Source organism: Ammospiza caudacuta, chromosome 5 (assembly GCF_027887145.1).
Source record: "Ammospiza caudacuta isolate bAmmCau1 chromosome 5, bAmmCau1.pri, whole genome shotgun sequence".
NCBI lineage: Eukaryota > Metazoa > Chordata > Aves > Passeriformes > Passerellidae > Ammospiza > Ammospiza caudacuta.
The window spans coordinates 2,729,778-2,743,136 of NC_080597.1; the positions used below are offsets into that span (position 1 = coordinate 2,729,778).

At 38.2% G+C, this 13,359-nt stretch overlaps 2 protein-coding genes across 2 annotated transcripts in view; one reads left to right on the forward strand and one right to left on the reverse strand.

The window, feature by feature from the left end:
• Positions 1–8,440: 8,440 nt before the first annotated feature.
• Positions 8,441–9,485, reverse strand: CAPZA3 (capping actin protein of muscle Z-line subunit alpha 3). The gene is given in 5 exon segments (XM_058805168.1): positions 8,441–8,556; positions 8,559–8,707; positions 8,709–8,948; positions 9,297–9,376; positions 9,477–9,485. Coding segments are annotated over 5 exon segments (594 nt in total).
• A 28-nt stretch (positions 9,486–9,513) lies between these two features.
• The window catches only part of PLCZ1 (phospholipase C zeta 1), a 45,472-nt gene continuing 41,626 nt past the window's right edge, over positions 9,514–13,359 (forward strand). Inside the window, exons 1-2 of the mRNA XM_058805169.1 lie at positions 9,514–9,671; positions 10,307–10,424. Of these exons, the coding sequence (XP_058661152.1) occupies positions 9,514–9,671; positions 10,307–10,424 (276 nt within the window). The remainder of the gene's footprint in view (positions 9,672–10,306; positions 10,425–13,359) is intronic.

Below are 13,359 nucleotides of genomic sequence, written 5' to 3' on the forward strand. Positions count from 1 at the left end.
AAACAAGTGTGAAGGCTTTATTCTCCTTCTTACCAGACTGAGCAAAGAGATCATGCAGCCTTTAGCTCCTGAGAAGGAGCCTCTGAGCTGCTCATTGTCACAGCAGCATGGACACTGACTCCTGACCTACACGGCCCAAAGTCAGGAGGGTAATTCAGACTGTATTTGAATTTTCTTTAGGCATCAAAAGGCAGAATGGGAGCAGGACAAACTGAATTGAGCTCTCCTGTAAAATCATATATTGGCAGTCAGGGTTGCACAGCTGGGTAAAGAGAGAAATAGCAGAAAGAAAAAAAGAAGCAAACATGCTGAGCAATATATTTTGGCTTTTGACTTGTTTTCCTGCTTCTGGATGAGGCAAATAATGCACCCAAGAAAGCACTTCTGCCACTGTTGATATGAGACTACAGATCTGCATGGAATACTTGGAAATGCATAAATTCTTCACTAATTACATCTTAAACAAACATTTAATATAATTTCAGATTTCACCACATCATACTAATGAGCTACAAACAACTGTCCTTTGACCCAGAGCTTACAGCCCCTGGCAATTTCCTTTCTACTTTGCACATCATGAAGTCTTTAGATGGCAATTTTACAATATGACATGGTTAATAATTTGGTCTTTTAGAAGCAAATGAAATAGAGAATATTCTTCCAGGGAATTGAAATTATCAGGATTATGCTGCCTATGAAGAGCTTAATGAAACAGGAACAGAAGCATCAAAGTCACTTTTGACTGCAGAATTTCATGATAAATATATTGAGTTCTTTTCATTTCTGCTTCAACTTTTTGCTTATAAAAATATTGTGCCAATATCAGTAGGAATTAGACATTGGAATTGCCTACTCTGTTGCAGGGATAAATTTTCAAATGCTTTCACCCCTTCTAGTCTGGTCCTATATGTTCAGAGAATTAACAGAAATTCCCTTTATATAGGAAATTCTTATAATAAATCTTGCTTTTTAAAAAAAGTAGTGGACAAGCTCAAATTCTAAACTTAAGAATCTACGGCAAGCAAAAATCCAAGGTTATTTTCACTTTCATTCTGCACCTAATTCCTAATGAAGCTCTGTGAGCTTCATGTATTTACTTTCCCATTACATAATGGTCACAGAATCACCCCACAGAATTCTCTCACAGAATCACCCCCACAGAAATTAAACAGAATTTCACACTACTGGATCCACAAAAGCAGTATGGAAAGTTTTCAAAAATTTGGTTTTATATCTTCCTGGTGCAGAAGAAGTGACCAGAACAGAACTCTCCAGCTACCTTCAAGCTGTGTCAGAAATGATATTAATCTTGCTCCTTTTATGCCCACAAATTACTCATTCTGTAGAACACATGGGCATTTTCTTACAGAGGAAAAAATTAGTTGAACCACACAGCTGAACCTCCTCAAATTCAAAATACACTGAACACTCCTGCTCAGAGCTTAAATGGACAAGGTGCTTCACTTGACTCTTGTGTTTTTCACTAGAGAAAGAATCAATGCTTAGCATTTAATTTACTGAAGCTTCTTGCATTTCTAGAACATTTCTGGATCCAGTAGTATTCATTTAAAGACAATAAATCAACACATACTATATTTAAGACAAAAAATTGCAGCAGCATCATGTAAATTAAGTTATAAAATAAATTTGAGCAAAGGACTGGAAATTGGTCTGTAGAAAATGTCTTCAGGTAGGTCTAAAGCTCACAGTCAAAAGAAAGGAACCTTTCTGTTGTTGTCTGTACCTGCTATATCAGGTCCTTCATTTGGCATGATCAAATTCAACCAACTGTAGCATCATGGTAGCTATATCATACTACTCCTCCCAGTGGAAATAGTCACATGATTATAATTAATCCGACAATTAAGTACTTTGTTGAGCTGGGACTTAAACAGAGGAGCCCGAAAAGAGCTGAAGGCAAAATAGAGCCTATGCATTTTAATCTTCTCTTTCTCCCCATGAATACTTCATGGGAAATAACAGGTTGTTTTGAAAGAACTTAAATTTTAAGCACAGTTTGTCCCCTAATCTGTATCACACATTTGGCAGCCTATGTAACTTTGATAACAGAAAATAAATTATTGCACACCAAATACCAAAATGTTAATTATGCTTTTCATTGGCTTCAGATAAATCCATATTTTTAAATGGATTTAGGCATATGGAACTACAGCCCAGGGGCTGAAACAACAGCTTGGTTCTTGCAGGGTTTACAGATCATTGAAAGCATGTTGTCAATGTGTCTTTAAAATGACCTTTTGATGGAAAGAGAAAGAATAAACTATAGCTGCTCAGTGAATACTTACAGCACTGGATGATAATTACTAAAGGAACTGGTCTGAGCAAGAATATATTAACAGATAATGTTAATTATTGAAGAAAGAACAACAGAATAAATTTGCATCTAGATGTTAAATTGGAAAGCAATGGTACTGAATCTATGTAATACAGTACCTGAAGCAATCACATTTATTTTATGGACTTGAAAAACTGATGAACAAGAAGGTGACTTCTTACTGCAGATGTGCTTCAGGCATTGCTTCATTAACAATACAAGAATGAATAATAAATACTTCAAATAAGCTGTGCTTCTCAAATCTGTCTCTAATGACTATGTAATTAAAGTAAGTTGAAAATGGGAAGTCTTGTGTGAAATATAGTTCTTAAATAAAATTAATATCTTCAGTGAACTGGAAATTCTTTTTTTCTCAAAAATAATCACAGGGATTTGTAAAAGATACTTCCTAATGAACTTGTAAGCATTGGAAACAAAAACCCACTTTTTCTCATCTGTTGAATGCTATAAAGCAAGAAAGAAAGCATAAGGAAACTTGATGGCTTGGAACATGCCTGGTTCTAAAGGGAACTTATCTATGATGCCTCAAGATCAATGGAGTCAATGGTACAGAAAGGACAACACAGCTGTTAAAGGCATTTTTTCCAATTTTCCATCCAACACAAAGTTTAAGGAGTTTTTTCCACCTGTGTGAGCCTGATTTCTGAATGATGAGCTTCTCAGAGGTAATTTTCTTAACAATATTTTCAATGTAGGGTAAAAAAACCCAGAACTCCACAACCATCCCCCCTGCCCCAATAATTTGTTCATCTTACCTTTGTTTAACTTTTTTCAGAAACAAAGTGTTTCTAGCTGAAACTGAAGACCTTTACTGAAATCTGCTTTTTTTTGGTTTGTTTTTCACTGAAACCAGTCTTTAGGAGGTTTAGCTGTCAATTCCCCACTCAAAGAGAAGTGGCTTATAGGGTATTTATTTTCCTCAATCTCTAGAGGAGCTTGGACTCTTTCAGTCATAGAATTCCCATAGTAGGATAAACTTCCCAGTATGCTGTCCCAACCTCCTGTCCCAGCTGAACCCCACATTAAAAATTCCTTTCCAAGGGAAAGAAATGTGAGTTGGTGGGCAAAGTATGAGCCATATGAAATGAGCATTTTATCACGTGCCCAGGCAGAATGAATGGAGGATTAATGCCAGAAGGGCCCACAGTGACAGTCTCCAGCCATGAGCATGAGTGACTGTGAGCACAAACTCATATTTTCATCTCAGCTGAATGTGGAGGATTTAGTGTGGCCTTATCTATGCATTTGGTTTAAAGTCTAACTCCTCAGTGGGCAGGCTGTGTCTCAGAAGTCAGATAACAGTAAAATTACATGAGAGGCACAATACTCCATGTTTTGTCTTCCTCAGGCTTCTGAACTTGTGTTTAAGAACAAACAAACTGTGTTTTAGAAAAAGCAATGAATAAGTGAGTAAGCAAAGACTTTTGATCCTTTGCTTTCTGCCAGTGAAGATGAGCACACCTAAATAGCTCTAGGCTTGCCAGGGGCTGGTACACTGATCTGAGATCTGTGTAGGTAGATCTTGAATCTTTGCAGAAAAGAAAGCTGTTGCACAAGAGAGCTCAGCAGAGTGCTTGAGGATGTAGGTTTGTATTCTAAATTTCAACCGGGATAGGAAATTTCTTTTCTTGATGCTTTTTCATTTTGTGAAAGAAACTCTCATCAACTACCCGAGAATTTAATTTGGGATCATGGCTGCTTTGCGCGCGTGTCCCATATAATTATCTTAATCCCTACCTCAGTTTTTAAGAGCCAACCCTTGTTGTCTCTAATCTGACCTAGACACTGGCCTTCCATTCCCCTGAGACTGGGTCTCATCTGCAGTTCTGGGGACATACAGAGGGACAGCCCCAAGACAGGTCTCATCTGCAGTCTCTGTCACTATCAGCAGACTTTAATAGCATCCCAGGAGCCTAAAAAAATCTCAGGATAATAATTTATTAATCACAGGAATTAATTTAAGGATGTGTAATAGTTCCTTTTTCCATTCAAGGATAATTGACTACATTAATGATCTAATATGGCATGGGTAATTTGTTATGAATATTATTATTTATTATTATTATTATCACTACTAGTAGTAGTATTAATATTATTAATGTCTCTTATTCCTTTAGTTTTGTATTATGGCAATTCCAAAGCCTTTCTATAACAAACATGTCTCGTAACTTTGGAGAATCCCAGGATACTATGCTTTGAATAGCTCAAAATAGTTATTTTTTGAACCAGTGACTCTTTGAAACCATTCCACATTTTTTATAACTCTGAAGCTTTCATTAAAAAGGACTATAAAATCCACTATTTGGGCAGGAATGGCATACTGACTTACAGACTTAGAAAATATCTTGCACTTGGCATGTACTAAATCTGCTTTTTCAGATTTATTGAAACATTTTAAACCATTCTTGCTGTAGAAGGGAAAATAATCCTTGAATTTAGTCCTACTATAGCTGCAGCATTAATATGTTGCTTGTTTAAGCTCAGTGACAGAGAGACACTTGACAGAAGGTTCTTTCCTTCATTTTTATTTCCTCTGTTTTAAAATCATATTTTCTTTTCTTTCCCACAGCTTGGAAAGGAATGGGCAGTAAGACACACAGTGGAAATTTTAAGACAGACTACAAGCTGGAAGACATACAAGCAAGGTGTTTTGTTTTACAAAAATTGTCTTTTCCTTTTCACAAATGAAGCAAAGAAAGAATTTTTGGAAAATGTAAAGAGGAAAACATGAATTTCTTCCAATGAAGCAAAGAAAGAATTTTTGGAAAATGTAAAGAGGAAAACATGAATTTCTTCCAATGACTAGAAATATTGACAGACTTTGCTTTCTGCCAACAGATAACTGGAGTCTTTATTGCCTGTTACAGATTTATCTATCTATTCTGAAACAAGAAATAAATTAGCTTTTAATTCCACACATATATTTGAAAATGAAATCATTACATTTGTTTCACTGGTATTATTTTGATAGGTTTTCCACCTGCTGTAGTACTAGAAAAACATGAAGGAAACTTTATAATGTGAACATTAAATATTCAGTCCAAATACAAAGTGTCTTCTCATTTTAATGCAGCTGTAAGCTGGCAATGAAGTCCAAGCTAAACTCTTATGTTACTGGCATAGTAAAAATGATAATTTTCTTTACAGCAACAATTAAGGACAGATTCAAAATTATTATCAGAAATAAAAAAATTGAGCCAATTTGGCTCAGGTATGTTTATACCAACTTGGTGATTCCAATGAGTCTGCAAGCCTGAAAATGGAAGAGCAGAATTTTAACAAAATTCCTGGTTTATTTTGAGAGAAAATTGCATCTCTCTGTAAAGCTGTTCTGAACTTCTGGAGTAGGTGATCTCCTTGTGACGAAGAATCATGGCTGCTCAGGAGCAACCCAAGATAAGAAGAACCAAAAGATACCTGATGATAATGTTTTTTTGTAGGCACAAAGCAAGTCTTTAGCAGCAGATTGTTATGATTATAAATAGGACAGAGCTTCAATTCCAGGTGTGCTGTACTCTTGACTGCAGTGGAAAACTGCTGCCTGATACAGCTGAACAACTTGAATTTTGGTTTTGTTGTAGATATAAATATACATATATTATATGTGCCAATCCTTCATTTCTTTTGTTAAAATACAAAGAACTGGAGAAAAAAAAAAGTGGGATTCACAAGGAGCTATAAGAATGGGAAAGGTTTTCAAAGCATTGGAGAGAAAAGGAGGCTATTTTAGGAATAAAGATAATGAAAGCTGGCATGTATTCCCTAAGCAACAACAAAAAATCATTTATAGACAAAAAAGCAAACAGTTGCAACTAAGTCTCAAAGACATTCAGAGCTACAAAACTGTATAAATAAAAGTTCCCTGAAGTTTTCCATGGTGTTGTACACCTTCAGTTTCTTCTCATAATGTTTATTCTTTCCCAGGTTTCCACTTTCCAAAAGAATGTAAAAAAAATTTAAAAAATCCAAGCCCATCCTGGAGAATGTAGAGGGATATTTGACAAAGCCTGTTTTGTAATTATCTTTTCCAGATTGATTTCACAGACTTGCAAAAAATGAGTGAGCATTTTCAGTCAGATCAGAACATTTATTCTGCTGAAATTCCATCCTTCTCAGCAGCTTTTGTTGCAGATTCTGGTTTCACAGATTCCCTCTTTTACAGGGAAGGAAATTGAAAGAAAATGAAAAGTTCATAAAGGTAGACTGATAGACTGACATTGCAATATTAAATGCTTTTTATTATTGCACTCCTTGCTACCGTTTTGTCATATAGAAACGTAATTTTAAAGTAGAGAGAATTGAATTCTACGGAACCAAAAAGTGCACAGCAAAATGCCATATATTTGCATCTCATAGGGGATTGATCTAGTGCAATAAATATTGGAACTGAAATTTGTTTAACTGTTTTGTCTTTTTCATTGTTCTTTATTATTCCCTCTTGTTTGTTCATGTTTAATATTTGTGAAAAAAAGTGATTTTTTCCAATCCAGAATTTCTAGTGTTATATCTATATCTGTTAGCACTTAAATCTATGCCCAAAATTTCTTTTATTTTTTGGTACTGCAGATATAAACTACATTCCCACCAGGCCATCTTCATTATAGCAGCCCTGGGTTGCATAACATTTTTAATAAAAATACTTTTGCTTCCAATAAAGAAATAATCACATATTCAACCAAATTCCATATAAAGACAGCTGCTTGCTCATCGAATGGTGTCCAGCAGCAGCACAGGCACCGAAGGATTGGTGGGTTGGTGTTGGATGGATCTCAGCAGCAGCTGTGGGGTGAAAAGAGAATGACCCATAGGTAATGCAGCTCTGAAGAACCAAGGGAGCGCAGAAAATGCTCTCTGTGCTCCATCTTTCTCTCTATTCAACACTAGTTTATCTGGGAAATTAGTTATCATATCCAGATACACAGAGAAAGGAACCTCCCAAATCAGAGGGCAGTAAGTATGCAAAATCTTCATTTTCCTTCAAAAGAGTAACCCGAGGATGCCCATTTTTGCACAATGTTGTTTCTCCTTGAAACCATAGAAATGAGTAGTTCTTGATGACATTTTAAAACCAAGACAACGGAAGCAACCATGGCCAGTCAGCAGTGAATCTCTAAAGCCACAGATGAGTATTTACTTATTCAGATGAGTATTTACTAAAGGGTGTGTTCAACCTATGTGGCACTGCAATTCCCACCTGCCATGATGAACAGCAGCAAAATCTTATGCTTAAATCAAAAATATCTAATATTTGTCAGAATAATTCTTAAATGTTCACATTTCTTTTTCCAACTGTAGTGTCTACAGTAGTGCTTGAAATTAAACTTTGTTTCTGTTGAAACTCTAATTAAAAGTTATGTTTACAGAAAACAGCAAGGATGAAAGGCATTTGTAATAATTTGTGATAAAGGTTAGGAAATAATCACTATCACAGTTTGAAAGTAAACCAAAATCCCATGCATTCCTTTGGCCTTTGTAATAAATACTGGGAGAGAGGGAGTAGCATTATTTTATTCTTTAATGCTGCAACACCCAGCCTACATCCCTGGGTAGTCCTGAAATATCTTCTGCACTAGCTATTAGAAATTTATTCCTCCAGTGTCCTAATCTTCCTTTTGTTCATGTGCCTGTATAAGGAATTCAGAGATAAATGCACAAGCAAAGCCTGAAGGCTGAATTTACAGGGTTTCTGTAGCTATAAATGAAATCTAGATACTATGTCCCAATCTTTGCCAATCTACCTTACCAACTTCCTTAAAATCAATGTTTCATTTGGTGTGATGCTACATGAGTGAATGTAATTTTAGTTAAAATTACAAATGAAAATAAGAATTTGCTTACTATCTCACCTGTAGCATTGTGCTGCTTTGACATTTTGACTGTTACTGGTAAAGCACTTGAAAAGTACATGAAGAAAGTGGAAAAAAAAACTCCAGCAGATTATTTCCAGTCACTGCAGACCTGAATTATTTTTGAAGTGGTGATTGACTGATGGAAGTCTCTGTACTCTCCTGAGTGATCCAGAAATAAATCAATTAAACAACTCCATTTTGTCTTTCCCCCCTGCTTTTTATTTAGGCCATCATATCAAAGATAGTATTTCAGCAAGCATTGAAGCACTTCAGCATTGGAGACCTTGATGTTCAGATGCTGAACATTCCATAGTTTATTCCAGTCCATAAAAGTGTGAGTAACAGGGAATTCCTTGACAGATTTTTCCCTCATATATCCTCTGACAAAACCTGAATGTTTTCCAGAATACCAATACAAAACTTGTTGTCCTCGGCTTTCACAAGTTTCATAAAACCTGTGGCAAACTGCCTTTGGTCTGTCACATTTAGAGTCTCACTCAGGCTTGCTGACAGCTACATGGAAGCTGGCAACTTTGAAGCAGATTGCCTGGAGAAGAATCCATGTAAAATGAGTGGGAAATGGAGAAAGGGTGGAAGTCCAGCCTGATTTCCAAAGGTTGTCCAAATGATTTGAAGGCTGATACTGGTGTGCCTCAAAGCATGAGGCACATGAGAGCCATGAGAGCAACTTCCTTAAAATCCTCTTGCCAGGAGGACAACATGGACAGCTGCTCTTGCCCAGGCTGGTTTTGAGGACGCAGCAGTTCCCTGCAGGGAACTTGGAGCTTGGATGGCCTTGCAACCCTTTGGGGTGGCTTTCCAGCCCTATGGGATGGCCTCCCAGCCATTTGGGGTGGCCTCAGAGCCCTTTGGAGTGGCTTCACAGCCATTTTACGTGGTCTCCCAGCCCTTTGGGGTGGCCTTCCAGCCCTTTGGGTGGTTTCTCACCATTCCCCAACATCCACCATCACGCTGAACCATGGAGTTGGCTGGTTCCCTGAGGCCCAGGGTTTTCCCTCAAGCTGCTGCAGTGGGTTGGTAGCACAGTGCTCCTGGTTTTTTTGGGGGAAGATGTTGTGGTGACCGCTTGCCTCACCAGCTTGTCACCTCGCAGCAGAGCAGAGACACGTGGGACAAGCTGGCCAAAGTCCCCAGGAGGACGTTGGCACCGCTGGCCGCAAAGGCCTACTCGGCCTCAGGCAGCTCCCGCCTCGGCCCGCGCTGGCGTGTGGGATATCCTGAGGGTGGGAGATGGCGGATGAGGGCAGGGCCTGGGACATATTTGGTGCTGGAAGGAAAAGGCCCACAATGGTGTTAGAGCAGTGGCAGGAAGGGGCCTGTGCTGGGCGCCTGCAGTCTGTGACATCACTGCAGCAACACTGGAAGGATGGAGGGGCGAACGTTCCATGGCACTCCAACAGGACATGGGGGCATGAGGAGCCCACTGTGAGCCCGAGCAAGGGCTGGTAATGGCATTGCTGTGAGGGGGCTGGAGCACAGCCACCATGGATGAGAATAGATATCCTTTTTTTCTGCTGCCTTCTCCTCCTCCTCTCCCCTCCCTGGCCTGTGACAGCTGCCATTGGGTCCCCCTGGTGTGTTTCTTTCCCCTCAGGCCTGGAGGTGGCCTGGGCACACAGGAGGGTGGCAGGGATGGCCTGGGGCAGCCAGTCCCATCAGCCAGGGCGGGTTGATAAGGTTTGGGTGGGCACAGTGCTGGGGACACTCATTCCTTGGTGTTTCCTGGCATTTCCCACCATTCCCTGCTGCTGCTGAGTCCCCTTGCCCTCTCCACATTTCTCTCCTCTCACTGCACCCCTTTCTGCACCCTGAGCATCCCCTGATCATCTTCACTCCCTCCCTTCAGCCCTTCTGGTCACTGCCCTCTAAGTCTCTGAAGACAGAGCAAAAATCTCTTCCTGCACACCTCAGGGCCTGCTGCATTCTCACAGGTCAGAAGATAAGGATGTTCTAGAGTATGAGAAAAGGAAAGCACAACTTTCTTAGCTGTAAGAAAATGAAACTTCTCCCCCTCATCCCCCCATTAATGGGCAATTTCATGGGCCAAAATCTTCCTTAACTTCACGTCTCATACGTGGTTTTGGAATCTCATTCAGAATGATTTCAAGAATGGGAATATTGATTTAGATGGTTGCATTAGGCTTCTTGAAAAAATGCAAATAAATTTTGATGAAGATCATTTAAAACATATTTTCAAGGTAAGGTGTATGTACATTAAGCAATTAGTAGCTCAGAAGTTCAGTTACACACATCATACCTTTGCTGAATTTTTTCAAGTTAATTTTTTGGGAAATGTATTTTGTGCTAGAGTGGTGTGCAAAATCAGCAAAGATTTTTCCTCCTCCAGGTCTTTTATTTCTGTGTAAAATAGATAACCCAGGGCTTGTATTTGAATCACAATCTTTTAGATTGGAAAATGCCTCTAAGATCACTGAGTCCAACCATTAATACATTGAAAAGTCCACCTCTAAACCTTGTCCCTAAACACCACATCTACAGGTCTCTTAAATACTTTAAAGGAATGGTGACTCAGACATTTTCCTGGACAGCCTCTTCCAATGCTTGACAACACTTTCAGTGAAGAAATTTTTCCTACTAGCCAGTGTAAACCATCCCTGGCACAGCTTGAGTCCACTTCTGCTTGTCCTACTTCTTGGTACTCGGAGAAGAGACTGACATCCCCATAACTCTGTCTTTCCACCACAACAGATTAGTGTCAGATGGAACACACGTCAATTTTGATTCCCAGGTTTTTTGTAAAATTACCACACTTGAGATAACTTGAAGCATTCTGGTTTCATCCTATTCAGCTTTTTCTGTGATCAAGCTAATGAACCCAGATGTGCCTGTTTGCTGGGCAGAGCCATGAGAGCAACTTCCTCAAAATCCTCTTGCCAGGAGGACAACATGGACTTGTCTGAGCTGCTCAGGCTTTAGATCCAGCACACATTCATTCTGTTCTCCCCTACATCTCTCCTGGAGTATTTAAGAGGTGTACCCAAATGGATGGGAATTGCACCCCAGGGAAAGGATTTGGCCTTGAGACATGGCAGTGTTTTAGATGTCCATGAAGGTTACACCATCCAGCTAGAAACTGGTCTTAATAAGTTAATTTAGTGTAGGCAAACTACTGCCAAGCAGATCTTGTGCCGCTGTTACTGTCATATTTGCTGAAAAATCCCTTCGCCAGGATTTTTTCTCCTGAGAAGCTGAGAAGCTTCAGGGAATTGTCTGATTGCTTCTCCTGTTTTGCTGCTTTGGAATGCCGTATGGAGATTGTTTGTCCAGCATGTGAATTGTTTTTACTTAATGACCAACTATGATCTAGCTGCGTCAGGACTCTAGTAGCAGTCACAAGTTCTTAATTAGTATTTTGTTAAGCTTTTTCTTTCGATTTTTTTCTCTATTCTTAGTACAGTTTTAGTATAGTATATCATATCATATCATAAAATAATAAATTAGCCTTCTAAGAACATGGAGTCAGATTCTCAATTCCTCCTTTGTCCTGGGGATGCAACAAGTACCACATCCCAGTGAGCAAATACTAGAAAACTGTGTGCCTTGGCACATACTGGGTATACATGTATACATGTTCTTATTGTAATGACTCAAAAGATGTAAGATTTTCCTTTTACCTCATTTTTGTCCCCCAAAAAAGCTGTCTGGTAATGCTGTTTCCCTAAGGGAATGAAAACAAGTGTGTGTATATATAGAAATACATATTTGTTTATTTATTTATTTACACATTTATATACATGATTCTTTTAAGAATGTTGTAACCAGCTGGCTGATTCTGTCCTGATTTGGCAGAGGAGAATTAACTATGGCAAGTCAGAGACTTTTAGGTCATAAGAAGGAAGGTGCTAAGTTTTCCTCACCCTGTCTTCCCCTCTCATTGTGGTCAAGCCAAGGTAGAAGCAGCAGCATGAGTTCAACCCTGGCTGGAGAGGCTTCCTGTGGTTTTTGAACTTGCAAGGAGATATTTGCCAATCTGGAGAAGTTCTTGAGAATTTAAAAATATTTCTCACTGCTTCCTCTATCTTCCCCCTACTTTGATTTCTGGCAGGAGTTTGAGAGTGAGAAGAATTATTTGAGGGAAGTGACCTGCAAAGAACAAGTCTGATCTAGTTGTGTTTAATAACCTATTATACCCAATAGCCTGATCTAGTTATTTATTGCTGTACTGGTAGGTGTTCTTTGCTATTTGGGAAAGATTTACAGGTGTCCAGTAGTTTGGGGGGCTCAAATATTTAATCAGTGTAATAACATGTAAAAATTCAAAGCATTCTGGAAGGGAATCTTACTGACATCATTGTAACTAACTACACACCAGCAGTTAATCTAATGGTTACACATAGCAAAATACATTTTATAGAAAACCAATTTAAAGGAATAATCTGCTTTTCTTTCTTGTCTGTTCTCTTTGAGTTTGTTTTACTGTAATACTCTTTTGAGCAATATGAAAATTAGGTTTTAAGGAATAATAAATTTTCATATAATTTCTCTCAAGACTCTTTGTCTCTTCTTTTTCTGAACAGCAAAGATTTGATGTGCATTAATAAAAATAGGAATGACAAAAATCTACCCCCAAAATTGTAAGAATATCTTTTTATAGTGACATGATTTTATCACTTTAATTTTTAGAGCTCTCTTATGTAGTATTATTGCCTGTATTTCATCAAAAGGCAACTAAAATAGAAACTTTAATTTTTTTGCCCAGCTTCTCTTTGTGCCAGCAACTAAGTGAACATCTTCCAAGTCCTGATAGACTGTTTATTTCCAAAATAAGTTGGTATTCTCTTTTCCTGCTTAATGGTTATGAGCAAATTTGCTGTATTGTTAAGAACATTAAAAATTGGATTGAAGATATCAACCTTAGCTGGGGAATTTTTCAGCAATACTGAAATGTGAATAATTAGCATTAGTACAGAAATATTTTCTTGCTAGTGACTTCTGTTAAAAATCATTATTATTCTCTTTCACAAGCTCAAAGCAAATACTGAAGTACTGATTTGTAGGATGTTTTCACTAGAACTCATGAAATTAATTTTCTACTTGTTTTAGTTATCTAATATATTTTTAATCCTATCGTTGTACTTATTCAGAAGTACAGTAGGAACTGTACTGAGTACG